At 43.6% G+C, this 13315-nt stretch overlaps 1 protein-coding gene across 3 annotated transcripts in view; it reads left to right on the top strand.

Annotated features, from left to right (window-relative positions):
- camsap3 (calmodulin regulated spectrin-associated protein family, member 3) overlaps window positions 1-13315 on the top strand; it is a 210603-nt gene that overhangs the window by 136425 nt on the left and 60863 nt on the right. For all 3 annotated transcript variants that reach the window (XM_041177237.1, XM_041177235.1, XM_041177238.1), the window contains 2 exons: window positions 844-1005; window positions 2690-2773. In XM_041177237.1, the coding sequence (XP_041033171.1) occupies window positions 844-1005; window positions 2690-2773 (246 nt within the window). The remainder of the gene's footprint in view (window positions 1-843; window positions 1006-2689; window positions 2774-13315) is intronic.

Below are 13315 nucleotides of genomic sequence, written 5' to 3'. Positions count from 1 at the left end.
GCCGCGACAACCCTCCCGATCTCTGTAACCTCCTCCAGCCCCCACAACCCTCCCTAGCTATGTAATCTCCTCCATCCCCCACAAACCTCCCTATCTCTGTAACCTCCTCCAGCCCCTACAACCCTCCCTATCTCTAACCTCCGGTAGCCTCTACAACCCTCCCTATCTCTGCATCATCCTCCAGCCTCTACACCCTTTCTCTGTAAACCCCTCCAGCCCCTACAATGCTCCCTATCTCTGTAAACCCCTCTGGCCTCTACAACCCTCCCTATCTCTGCAAGATGAAGGTCGGTCACATTTGTGCACCAAATGGTCAGTCAGCTTGGTTAAAGGTCTTGATCAAAATGGGTTAAATGCAGCTGCAAAACTGGTAAATATCGGTCAGTGTTGCTGCTAAGAGTTCAGTGAAGACTGATGGTGCGCAAGTGATTTTTGTTGCTGTGTCCGCTTGACATGGAAGAACACCCAGTGTACAAGGGTTAGATCCACGTGTAGATTTTACATTTACAAACTTAAGTTGAGCTTGAAGAGGGAGAGCCTTAAAAATGTTGAGGTAAAGTACTCAGCAATATAGGCTTGTCATCTGTAGCAACCAATTTTTAAAAATATTGTTAACGTGTGGTGGATTTAGTGTGACTTTACCCTTTTTAGTCACTTGGTTTTCTATACGACCAGCAGTTCTGTTCCATTCAGTAAGTTATTTCAATTCAGGACATCGAGGATTAGCGGGTTTGACCCACCAGCTCTCGTAGTGATGATGGTAAAGTGGATGGCTCATTAAGTGTGGTGCGTGTCAGAGTAAGCAGGCGGATAAATAACACAATCTTTGCTTTTGCCAACCAGGGTGCCCACTTGGCTCTTATTGATGCCCTGATGACCACCTACATGATGGAAACACTGCGGGGCAGGAAGGTGACAGCAGACACTGAGGAGGTCACAAGTCTCAGCCCATCAAAACAAGCCCCAGCCAGCACAGAATACAATTTGCTGCTCTGGGTTGATAAGGTAACAATATTGTATTTTTTAAAAAGAAAAACATTTTTGAGGGCTTGCCAAACATCCAATGCCAGAAATATTTTAGTCCTTTTATCACCAGGGTAGATTTGTTGAGTGTGGCATTCCCTGTGATCTACTAGTCCTGATGTTGGGACCAGATGGTGATTGGCTCAAATCCCAGAGCTTGCTGTTGGCTGTGATTTGGGTTGATGTTTAATCCCTTCAAAGGGAAGATGCTGGTTAATTGTCGACCAGCTGTCTGACTCCAGTTTTGTTTAGCTTTTATAAATGGTTATGGCAGGCATCATCAAGAAACTAAATAAAAGGCTTTCTTAATCAAGTTGTGCCTTGTCAACATTGTGATGCATTCACCTTCAAAAGGTGACTGCAAATACTTTAAATTACTGGCTGAACAGCGTTTTGTGGTTGCGTTTTTGGGTTAATATGTTGGCATTGTATAGTACTTACAGCACAGAAACAAGCCATTCAGCTCAAGATGTATACACTGGCGTTGATGCCCCACACAAACCTCCCCCACCTTTATTAGGTCACTCCTCAAACTAACCTATTCAATCTTTCCTCGGTGCTGCGATCATTCTACAAATCCTTATTTTTTTGTACCTTCTCCTTTGGCCTGTGTATCCTTTTTTATAAGATAAAAGCAAAATACCGCGGATGCTGGAAATCTGAAACCAAAGCAGAAAATGCTGGAAAAACTCAGCAGGCCTAACAGCATCTGTGCAGAGAGTATCTGAAGAAGAGTCATAAGGACTCAAAACGTTAACTCTTTTTTTTTCTCTCCACCGATGCTGTTAAACCTGCTGAGTTTTACCAGCATTTTCTGTTTTTGATCCTTTTTATACTATGGTGACCTTCTGGGCTCCATCAAGCTGGCAGAGATGGTGGAGACTCACTTCATCACTATTAATGGTTTTAGACTTGCCTAGGCTACATAGAATTGGCTTAGGCATGGGATTCGAGATGCTAATGACACATAGAATCATGCCGACTTCACGAATGGAGGGCCCATCTGCTTGTGACTGAGTAGGTGGAAGTGTTCGTTGAAGGTGGGTCAAACCTTACTGTTTTAGGAGCTGAGTTTTGGTGAAAACTTTCATTTTTCTATTTTCTAAAGTGGGAACATCATTTCCAAGCTGATCTAGAATCACATTTATTGTCAAACTGTGCGCATGGTTCTTGTCCAACAGATGATGTCAGGCCCTTTCTTGATCATTGCAATCTTGCAAGCATTGCCCAGAACCTATCCTCAACACTGCTATTACTTTGCCATGGGATTGTGCAAAATGTTGAACTTCCTACCACAAGGAGTGGTTGAGACTCAGCATCGATGTATTTAAAGGGGAGCAAGATAACCATGTGAGGGAGAAAGCCTCTCCTCCTATTCCTGATGGGATTAGATGCAGAGGAGTGGGAGACAACTCATATTAAGTGCAAACACCAGTAGTGGGCTGAATGGCCTGTCCCTGTGCTGTACTTTCTACATAGCATCCTTTGAGTGTAAGTAACTAATTGTCAGGTGACTCGAAACGCTGTAATCTAAAATGGAAAATGTTGTAAATTTGTTGGATTGTTGCTGTCTGTAAAGATCTAATTGAGGTACAACTTATTTTTGTCGGAATGCGATAAATTTGCATTTAGCACGTTATGATATTTGAAAAATTTTATTTCTCAGATAAACCAGAAATTAAAAGATGTCTCTGAACGGTTACACCAGCTGAGACACCAGCCTGGCATAGACAATTCAACAAACCAAGGGGTAGGCATCTAACTGATAAACATTTAAGCTTGTGATTGTAGTCATGGGCTTTTCACCTGTTGCTAATGTTTTTTCAGACTGTTTCCTGCCTTGTCTTAAAGTTAGTTTACTGAATGATTTTTCCAAACCCCTGCCTCATGTTTTTGTCTTTGCTGCCCTAAGGAGTTGTGGTTTTTTAAAAAAAATTTTCACTTTTTTTGGGTATCCCAATTTAGTGAGGAGAATCTGGAATTCAGAGGCCAAATGTCCCAGGGTCACTGGTGTGTGATGATCTAGTTGAGGCTTGATCTTAAAAAAAGTGTAGAGAGCAGAAAGGGTAGAGAGCAGAAAGCTACAACTGGAAGATTTTATCATCACTAGTTAAAGGTTTAATGTGCAAGAGATTCAAGACTTCGAGACCATGGCCTTAATCTTTACTGTATATTATCAGCCAATGGCTTGAGTTTTTGTAGGCTGGTGATATAATGATGGTTCTTCCCTAGTCTCACATCTGTAACTAGCATTTGGCATTTTTTGAGTGATTTCTCTTTAGTCCTGGCCATTGAACAGTGGTAACTCTGTGCACTGCCATCCAATAAGTAGATTAATATTCCAGTTACATGATATAGAAATGGTCCAAGGTGCCCAGCTTGGACATTTGATCAAAGGTGACTTTTTACATGTCACTTTGTAATGCACAAAGTATTGACTATGACCACTACAGGAGCTTATGTTTTCATTAATGTCTTCTATGGAAGGCAGGTTGTGGAGTACTTAAGAGACAGGAGGGTTGAAGTAGAAATGCTAAGGGTGAGGACAGGGACCAAAAGAACAGCTGAAGGGAGAGTTTTTTTTTTTGAAAGATGAGAGTTTAGTAAGGCCACGTGTTTCTGGGAAAGTTCCAAATGGTACCAAGTGAGAAGATTCCTTGAGATTAAGCATTGTAGCTTTTTATTTTCCACATTGTATGGGTTGGATTTGATGGACATCTTGTACCTGAATTGTAGAAGTGATAGATTTTCATGAAGCTCTAATGTAGTGTATTTGTGGCCTGTAATATTGGACCTCTTCATCTCAGCTATGCTGTGATTGGTGGGTGAATGGGACAAGCAAAATCCTCTAGTGTCTTCAAGAGGCTTGTGCTACATTGGAATTGAGAGAGGCGCAGGGGCAAGACTGTGGGCACAACCTGGGGAGACTCTAACACCAAGGAGGAGAAAGTAACTTCGCAATAGGTAGCAAGAGAAGCTTTTCTGTGTGTGAAGTTGACCCCTGAAGAAATATCCCAAGAACCCCCTGCCCAACCCAAGGCCCAGAGGTTCTAGTCTTCTTGGATTGAACAGAATCTGCTCAGGATTATTGTTTACCTCAGGCTGGAAATGCTCTTTGAGTAATTCTCCTTTTGATTTACTGACAGCACGAGCCTTTTATCTGAAGGTGTCTATCTCCCACTGCCATTGCTAGGAGAGGAAGGTGTCCACACCATTCTGGCTAGTTTCCCAAGCCCATTTACATTGCAGAAGTACAGTCAGTTACTGGCAGAGCTGTTCCCTTTTAACCAGCATTTAACACTATTCAGTGATTATGGAGCCACACCTTCATCTATTGTGGATTTTTAGGGAGAAGCGAGAGAGATCTGTGAACTCCTGTAAGTCAAATGGGGTGATCAGAATTAGATTACGGGATGAATTTAGCCACTCAAGTGGTCATTTTCCAAGCCCATTGGTTAACAGGGGAGTAATTGGAATAGAGCAATGATGGGGCCCTCTCTAACAGCTCTCTGTTCTTCATTCCCTGGACTAGAAGGAAAGACCCCAATTATCCCTCCATGTTAAGAGGTTCTATAATTAGTCCACATTGCATTGGGAGAGCTTACTTTTACACTTTGGCGTAAAATCCATTTTGTTTTAATTCTAACTGATGTGAGCATTTGGGTTTTGGCCAGAGCTGCTTCTAAGGTTCTTTGTCTTGTGGCTGCTTTCATTGAACTGGAGCCAAACCACTCAATATGGCAACAGAGATGCCTTGAATATTTGGCCAAGCAACTCTACACCACAGCCTAAATGTGTTTGGGGCAAGGGGTTGGCAGTGATGGGTGCTGATTGAAGTTGAAGGTGAGACGTTTCGATTCGTTCCATGTCGACTAGTCACCCAGTAGACATTTCCTTTAAATGTGGCATGTATGATCGACTTGGCCTGAATGTTGTGTTCAGTTAACTGGTGACTCGTGATGTCAAGACTGTCACGACGCTCTCTAGTAGCTTTGTCAATGGTTTTTTTTTTATTAATAACGAAGCACGTGGAGTTACTTGTGCCTGCTGTGTTTGGATTCATGTAGCACGTTAAATGTGGCAGTAGTTTTGAGGGAAAGTAAGTGGAATCCCTCGGTGTCTCATCCAAAATTGTGTTGTCTGTACCCTAGTCTCTTCCAGCCCTACAACGTGAGTTCCTCCAAATCTAGCCTCTTGTGCATGCCTGACTTTCTGTACAATTTGTGACCGTGTTGTGTAATGATCTTTGTTTAGTCACTGCCCCGTGTGGTATTTCTTTGAGGAGCCAGGTTGGTGAGCAGATAGGCACAGTGAAAGGACTTCCCTCCAACCTTGTGACCTTTTTAGACCCAGTTTTTGGCTTTCAGGCTGCACCACAAGAGCCCTGGGTGCGTGGACGGGCCAGTAAATGTTGGCCCTGTCGACAACACCCTTTTCTGACCCTGGGAAGGAACAATATAAGGAAGAGACAATGGAGCATGGATCAGAGAATGTAAGAGGGAAGGGATTACTTGCAGCACCTCCACTCGGAATGAATTATGGTTGGTGGGTTTTTGTGCAGCACCAAAACTCTTCCCCATTGATGTCGCTGAAAGACGGTTGCAATTCTCTCAGACCAGCAATTAAAGTGGTTTCTGCAAACTATAGATGCACATCACTAAATGTAGCAATGCACGTTAACAAGGTCATTAAGAAAAAGTGACGATGGGGGTTCCATTTCTGTATTTTTGACTGTGCCTAGTGAAATCTGAATCTGCATATCTTGCCTAATTGAGCTTTGAATATTTATATTTAACGTGTGTTTAATATTTCTAGTACTGCTTGACGTCTGAAGTACTTCTAATATTATGAAATTCAATGCTTCTCCTCTTTTCCCTCCTTTCTCTTTGCCGCTGCCCCATTTGACCTTTGATCTCTCTTCCTCTGTGACACACTGTCCTCACCAGTGTCCCACCAAATGGTATTGGAAGCTAGTTCCTGTAAGTCCACCTCTCAACTTTTACTGCATCTCCCCTCCGACCCTGACTCTTGCTCCCGTTGGTTTTCCTTTTTTTTAAAACAAAAAGAAGCCTCATTTTATTGAGACGATATTTAAAACTGTTGGCTAGAGTTGCACAGTGCGTGTTCTTTTTTCTTTTCAATCCCATGACCCTTCTGGTGGGATTGGAGGGGAGACGGACTGCATGATGTGACGCTCAAGAAGCAAAGGATGCTGGGATTGCTTATTGTGCAGGATTTTATCATACAGGAACAACATTTGAATTTACAATGCAGCCTTATAGCATCAAAATATCACATTATACCACTTCACACAATGAATTATTTTTGAAGTGCCGCAACTATACGTAGGCAAACTCTCGGATGTTAGTTTAACCAATTAACGGGCAAACAAAATGCTCTCTTAAAGGGGCATTCATGATGGGTGTGGTGGACTTTTTTTGGGGAGGGGGGGGGGTGATTTTTCAATGAGTTTCTTGTTAGGGTCCATAGTGTGGATCATTTGTTTCCCACCCAAAGGCTGGGATTGTCCGGCCCTGCCGAAAGCCGAAGGACTTTTAGTTGGGCCGCCAAATCTCCTAAGGCAGGTCCCACCACGACGGGGCTGGAAAATCCCGGCCAAAGATTTGCGAAACAATCTTGGGGATGGTATCATCCCATGAAAGTATTGGAGCTTTTGTCAGTTTATTCTGGCAGACTGAAGTCATCTTGTTGAATTGGGCAGGAATATCAGCGGTGGTTTAAACGGCACACCCAGGTAGCGAAAGTGTGTTAAAGTCAAATGCACTGTGAAGTGGCACCTCTTGGTTGGTTAGCTGGGCTGCCCTTTTGGATAGCCCGAGCTGTGCTCCAAGCCTTGGGTTGGTCACACTTGCCAGTTCGCTGCTCTTGTGATTCGGTGGAGCATCTCAAGTGTGTGAGAGAGGCTAAGACGAGAAAGGTCAGGTGAAGAGAAGTGAAACTGGTTGGAGTTATCAACTATAGCAAAAATCAAGACGTTCATTGCTCTGACCATCTCTCTTAGTGGAAACTCGAGAGAGAGAGAGAGAGAGAGAGAGAGAGGCTAAAATGGAGCACAGATTATGACGTTCAGATGACACTCGTAACGTGCAAATCTGTGCAGAGGGAAGAACCAAAACATGCTTGAGAGCACCAAAGGAATGCATAATTTTATTTATTTATTTATTTATGTCCCCCCAACGATTTATTGTTAAAGATGGCACACTTTTTGTGACACGATCTAGGCACTCAGTTCTATCTGGGCAATTGCTTCATATTTGTGTTGTACGACAGGATGTCATTCTTGCTTCAGCAAGACACTGCTGATGAGCTTCTTCACATTTGTTATTTTGGGCAACGGGTCTCCTTGCATTCTCTCATATCTGCATATAAATTGCTTCATTATGTGCAGCAGCAATGGCCTCAGGAAGAACTCATGCCCAAGTGGCTGCGCTTAAGGATTAAGTGCTGATACAAGTTCCTCATGAGGGGACATGCGACTGCGGTGAATTTGGCATTCCTCTGCCATTTTGTTCTAGGTGAAACAAATTGAAACTAAAATTAGTTCTGGCCATTTCTTGTGTTAATGACTGGCAGGCATCTCTGATTCTAGGTTTAGTGAGCATAGCACAGAAAGGACTCCCATTGTCCTATCATATCGATGTTGGCCTCACAGCAAAGCTGCCTACTTTAGTTCCATCTCCCTGTTCTCCTGTTTCCCCCTTGTCTCTCTCCCTCTTAAACATTGTGATTTGAATTTGCTTCAACTCTTTCAAACCCAAATGTTGGCAATGTTTCTTCTGGCCTCGCTCTTTGTTTCATCTGCCCATATTCCTTTGTTTACATCTCCCTGTAGCTTAGGGAGAAATATTTCCATTTTCTCTCCTTCCTCTGCATGCCCTGAAGGCATGTCAGGGCTGAGAGTCCTCAGCGACTCCACTCATATTGTCCACATTGTCACGCTCCACGTAACAAGTCATGTGATTGTTCCAACATGGGGCATCAAAGTTCGGACTGCTCTTGATGTCCATGTTTTCAGGACTGGGTTGGAGTTGGGGGGAGGAGGTTTATTCATTAGTGATCTGAAGCTGACTCCCTGATTGATGCACCCCTAGCTTTGCTCCAAGCCCACAGTTACTGAGGTAAATTTTAGCATCTCTCATGCTGCCACAGATGATGTAGCTAATCCAGCAACCCTCTGCTGCATTTCCCCACTAGACATGCCTGCAGACCCCCTAACTGTCAATTGGCTGGGTTTTGTGGAACTCTGTGCTCAGTCGTGGCAGGATTTAAAAAATTAACTCGTTCACCAATGCTGTTCAATTCTTTGTAAGACATGTTCAGTGGAGATGCATGCATTGTCCTGCCCCAAAGGAAGGTTGGAGATCCAGGGTTGTAGCTCCATCTCTATCTCGTGCTCCTGTTTAATGAGGCTTCACCGATTCGGGTACAGCCACACTGAGTGCAGCCATATCTCTATTTTGACCGTGCCTTCAATAACCTGTGCTCTTTTATTTTGTGTGCCTTTGCAAAGGATTGATCTGACCATTGATGTTTGCAGATGATCTGCTTAAAATATTTATCCAATTTTCCTTTAAAAGATGCAATGGTTTTTGCCTGACCCACTTCTGTTGTACTATATTTTGTGGTTCAGCACCCCTATGTGTAAAGAAAATTTACACTTCTTCTCTGGAGCAGTGTTGTGGGTTGATGTGGTGGTATTGTGAAGTGAGCAGCCCCACAGGAACCTTGGCCTCCACTGGCAGCTTTTCTAGGGAACAAGAGATAGAGTGGCGAGTACAGGGTTAATTTTAACCTAACTCACCGGGTGTGGAACTGGGTGCAACATCCCACCCAATATTGTTCTCAACTGACTTTAATGGAGTTACCATTGTGCCAGACTCTGACTGCTTCCCAATGGGTGGGTGGGGACAGTAGGCATGGGGGGTGATGGGTGAGAGGGGGCACATTAAAATTGCCTCCATATTATTTTCCCATATTGGTGAAAGGAGTTACACTGGGTTACTTGTTCGCAAGGTATTTATAAAGCTTCTTAGAGGTTAAAACGTAAGGTGAGGGAGCTAGTGATGCCCTGTCAAGTACATCGTCCACTATTGCTGTTATTACAGAGAAATGCCAAGTTGCATTCCGCTGCTCTACCTTCCTCTAAATTTCAACAAATTGGTGTTTTTTCTCTTTATTCTGTCATGGGAGCAACATACCTTGTTGCCCATCCCTAATTGGCCTTGAATTGAGCGCCAGGCAACTTCAGAGGGCAGTTAAGAGTCAACCACGTTGTTGGGGGTCTGCAGCCACATGTGGGCCAGGCTGGGTAAGGACGGCAGATTTTGCGAACTAGATGTGTTTTTACGACAATCAACAATAGTTTTATGTTCACTATGGATTATCGTACAATTCCAGACATTTTTTTTTAAATTAAAGCCATGGTGGGATTTGAACTCAGGGCCCAGAGCACTAGTCCAGTGACTTTACCACTATGCCACCACCTCTGTGGGTATATGGAATGGAAAATATAGAAGAGACTGTGCTGCATGGTGAATATGTCTGAAACCTATTGTGAAGCGCAAACTAGAATTGGATCCATTCCATGAACAAAAGGCTCTACACCTGGAACAAGAGAAGGCCATTCAGTATCAGCATTTAATTAGGTCACATCTGATCTGGAGCGTAACTCTAACTATCTGCCTTTATTCTGTAAGCCTAACAGTGAATTAAACAATGCAATTATTAATTTCCTTTCTGACTTTACTTGGCCTGAGATTCACTTTCATTTTATTTTTCCTGATGCCTCACTTTCTTCCTTGATCTGTCCCAGGACAGGCAAGCAGGTAAATAATTGCCTGATTCTCATGTATCGGTTATCCGACTTTGCTACTGGAAGGTGGCTCATGGATACCTTTGATCTTCCCAACTCCCCTTTTTTTATTCTTTCATGGGATGTAGGCCAGTGTTTATTGCCCATCCTTGAGAAGGTGGTGGTGAGCTGCTGCCTTGAACTGCTGCAGTCCATGTGGTGTAGGTACACCCAAGGTGCCGTTAGGGAGGGAGTTCTGGGATTTTGACCCAGCGACAGTGAAGGAACGGTGTTATAGCTTCAATTGAGGATGGTGAGTGGCTTGGAGGGGAGGTTACAGCTGGTGGTGTTCCCATGTAATTGCTGCCCTTCTAGGTGGTAGAGGTCGTGGGTTTGGAACGTGTTGTCAAGGGGGCCTTTGCGAATTGCTGCCTTGCACCTTGTGGATGGTACCTGCTGCTGCCACTGTGTCCTGTTGCCCCTTGTAGGAGATCTGAAAGGTCTTGGAGGGGCATATAACTGGGCCGGTTCGGTCTAGGTGGCCATTATTCCCAGTGTCACTGGTCAATACTGGTAGGCCACATGACCAGAAGGAGCACCGCAGCTGGTTCTGATATTTATCTCCTTCCTGGTTGTGTTCTCTTCCAGCAATGATAGGGTTAGCTACCCATCAGGAAAATCCTGGAGGCTCCAGGAATTGAAGATTGAGTTCCTGGCTGCGAGCCACAAACCCAGGAGTCAAATCATAAGGGACATGTAGAAAGTTTAGCTTTTTGTTTTCTTTGATCACTTATTAGCTACAAAATAATGTTGTAGGTGGGGGAGAAAATTGTTTTACGGGGTGGGTGGTTGAAGACATGAGGTCATGAATCTCCAGGAGTACATCCAACCAGAGTTGGCAACCCAAGCAGTGGTCTATTGGTGGGGTAGGAGGTAAAGAGAAGCTAAGTTGTGTTTCTCCACCCACCTACTTCCCACTCCCTCTCCACAAAACAAAGAGGCTAATTGTAGCTTGTTAGCTGTGGCTGTGGCTGAGATCAGTTAACTCAATGCACACTAGAGGTGGCCTGTTTGGCTCAGACATCCTGTGTTATAAACCAACAGGATTATTTATGGTGGGTGGGGGAAGGAGTTAAGCAATTGATTTTACTCTTAAAGACTAATTCAAGCCCACATCTACACAAACCCTATAAACATCAAGGAGAAGACTCTAGTAGAGGGCGATCAGAGGAAAGGTAGGAGTACTCACAAAGAAAATCACCAAACTAAACCTATGGGAAACAGAAAGATAGATAAGAGAACGGAGCACAAGGTGGATTAAAAAGTGGGAAATGGAGCTTAAACTGTCCGTGAGGGAAAGGACATTTTTCCTCTTTGATTCCTGCAGCTTTGTAGTTAGGTGAATGATATTGGAGTTAGGCAGCGCCAACTTTTTTTATAAGCCACTCTTGTGTTTTTTATAAGCTGTGAGACAAACTTCTCCCAGTTGGCTGGGTGGTTTGTTATTGAATTCACAAGAATTTGGAGAATTGGCCCCTCGAGCCTGCTCTGCCATTCACTAAAATCGTGGCTGATCTGATTGTGGCCTCAACTCCACTTTCCCACCTGTCCCCCCCATCAACCTTGACTCCCTTGTTGATGAAAAAATCCGTTTTAAGACCAAGCTAAGACTTCAGCTGCCACCAATCTCAAGACCGGTGGTTGAGGCGTGTGCCAGAGAGTTTTCTACAACATCACTTTGTCAGGCATGCAAAGAAAAAGCAGGTAGTGGAGAGGTGCGTTAGGGCCAACGTATCTTCCCGGATTCTTTTTTTACCCCTGGTAGTTATGGCAAATGTTGCATCAGAAATTATGGCTTAGCGAGCAGTGTTCCAATCAAGGGGCCATAATGCTGACGTCGAGGATACTTAGATTTTTAATGGTGTTTCTAACTCACTGCATCAGTCCTCGTTTTGTTTTCATCTTAATGCGACATGATGGGCAGTAAAAAGGAATTCTGACTGTTCTATAATTAATTGAGACTTCCTAATGCATAGATTTTAGAAAATGCTCATGCTACGTTTTCTTGCTCTGTCTGTGATTCATTGCAACTGAGCCCATTTTAAACTGACCATCTACTGTGAGCATTGAGCCAAGGTAGTTGGCGATCCCAGAATCCTTTGCTTTGAGAGTGAATGTTAATACTATATCTCCATTGTTAAGATTTTAATACTTTTTAAATTGTGTGGCGTGTCTCTTAGATCATTCTGTTGGATGTTTTCACTTTTTCATCTTTCACTCGAGTCTCTGCTCCATGTGTTTGGGATTGAGGGTTAGCATCTGCCTTGTCCAAGGAAGGGGAGTAGGATTTGGAAAGCTGCTCTTCGGAGCCGTTTCCCCAGTGGGGTGATGAGGGGTGTTCTCCCTCTGCCAAGTTGGGAATGGAATGGTTAATGAGATGAGTTTTATCTTCAGATCACTCCAGAGTTAGTAATCTGGGGGAGAGAAGAAGTCACACACACACCCATATATCAGAGCTTGGTTTAGTATTACAATCTGCTCCAAGGTGCCAAGATTCTGTAAGCAAGATGGAGCCAAAATGAGCTTTATAGACAGTAAGGCCAAGAAAGCTGGAACTGGGTAAAGTATTGTACCATTTGTGGTATTAGGATAGCAACCCAGGGGTTAGAGGTTCAAATCCCATCATGGCATGTGAAATTGAGTTTTAAAAAACACTGACTATTTGAGCTGGTATGACAAATGTGTCCCGGGTGTGTGTAGGTGTGTGTGTGTGTGTAGGTGTGTGGGTGTGTAGGTGTGTGTGGAGAGTAGGGGTGCATTAGGGAGAGTTAGGTTTTTGACCTAGGTGTGACTTCAGTCCTAGCCTGTGGTTGACACTTGATGCCCCAGAATAATGAGACATGGGTAATAACTACACACTTGCCTGTGGCATCCATATCCCAACACATGATCATTTGAGCCATGTTAACTGGGAAGGTATTAGGGAAAAGAAGCTTCAAAACACGAAGGGGAAGGATTCTCCAATCCAAAATTTTAGAAAAAAGCATAGGGCAATGATAGAACTTCTTTTAATGTTGATTTTTCTCTATAATCAATGGCTAAGCAAGAAAACCACCACCTCAGGAACTGCATGTTCCAAACCTGTTCATTCTTATAAGAACGGACAAATATAGGAAATAGGAGTAGGCCATTCAGCCCTTTGAGCCTACTCCACCATTCAATAAGATCAGGGCTGATCTTCTACCTCAATTCAACCTTCACACATTATCCCTGTGTCTGTTGATATCCAAAAAGCCATCATCTTTGTCTTATATAGTGGAGCATTCACAGCTCTTTGGGGTAGAGAATTCCAATGATTCACAACCCCTTGAGTTAAGAAACTCATCTCAGTCCTAAATGGAAACCCCTTGTTTTCAGGGCTGTGACCCCTAGTTCTAGATACTCCAGCAGGAAAAGCATTCTTACTACTAATCAGGGCTT

Source organism: Carcharodon carcharias, chromosome 30, assembly GCF_017639515.1.
Source record: "Carcharodon carcharias isolate sCarCar2 chromosome 30, sCarCar2.pri, whole genome shotgun sequence".
Lineage (NCBI taxonomy): Eukaryota > Metazoa > Chordata > Chondrichthyes > Lamniformes > Lamnidae > Carcharodon > Carcharodon carcharias.
Note: the sequence above shows the minus strand (reverse complement) of the source record. Positions and strands in the feature narration are given on the sequence as shown.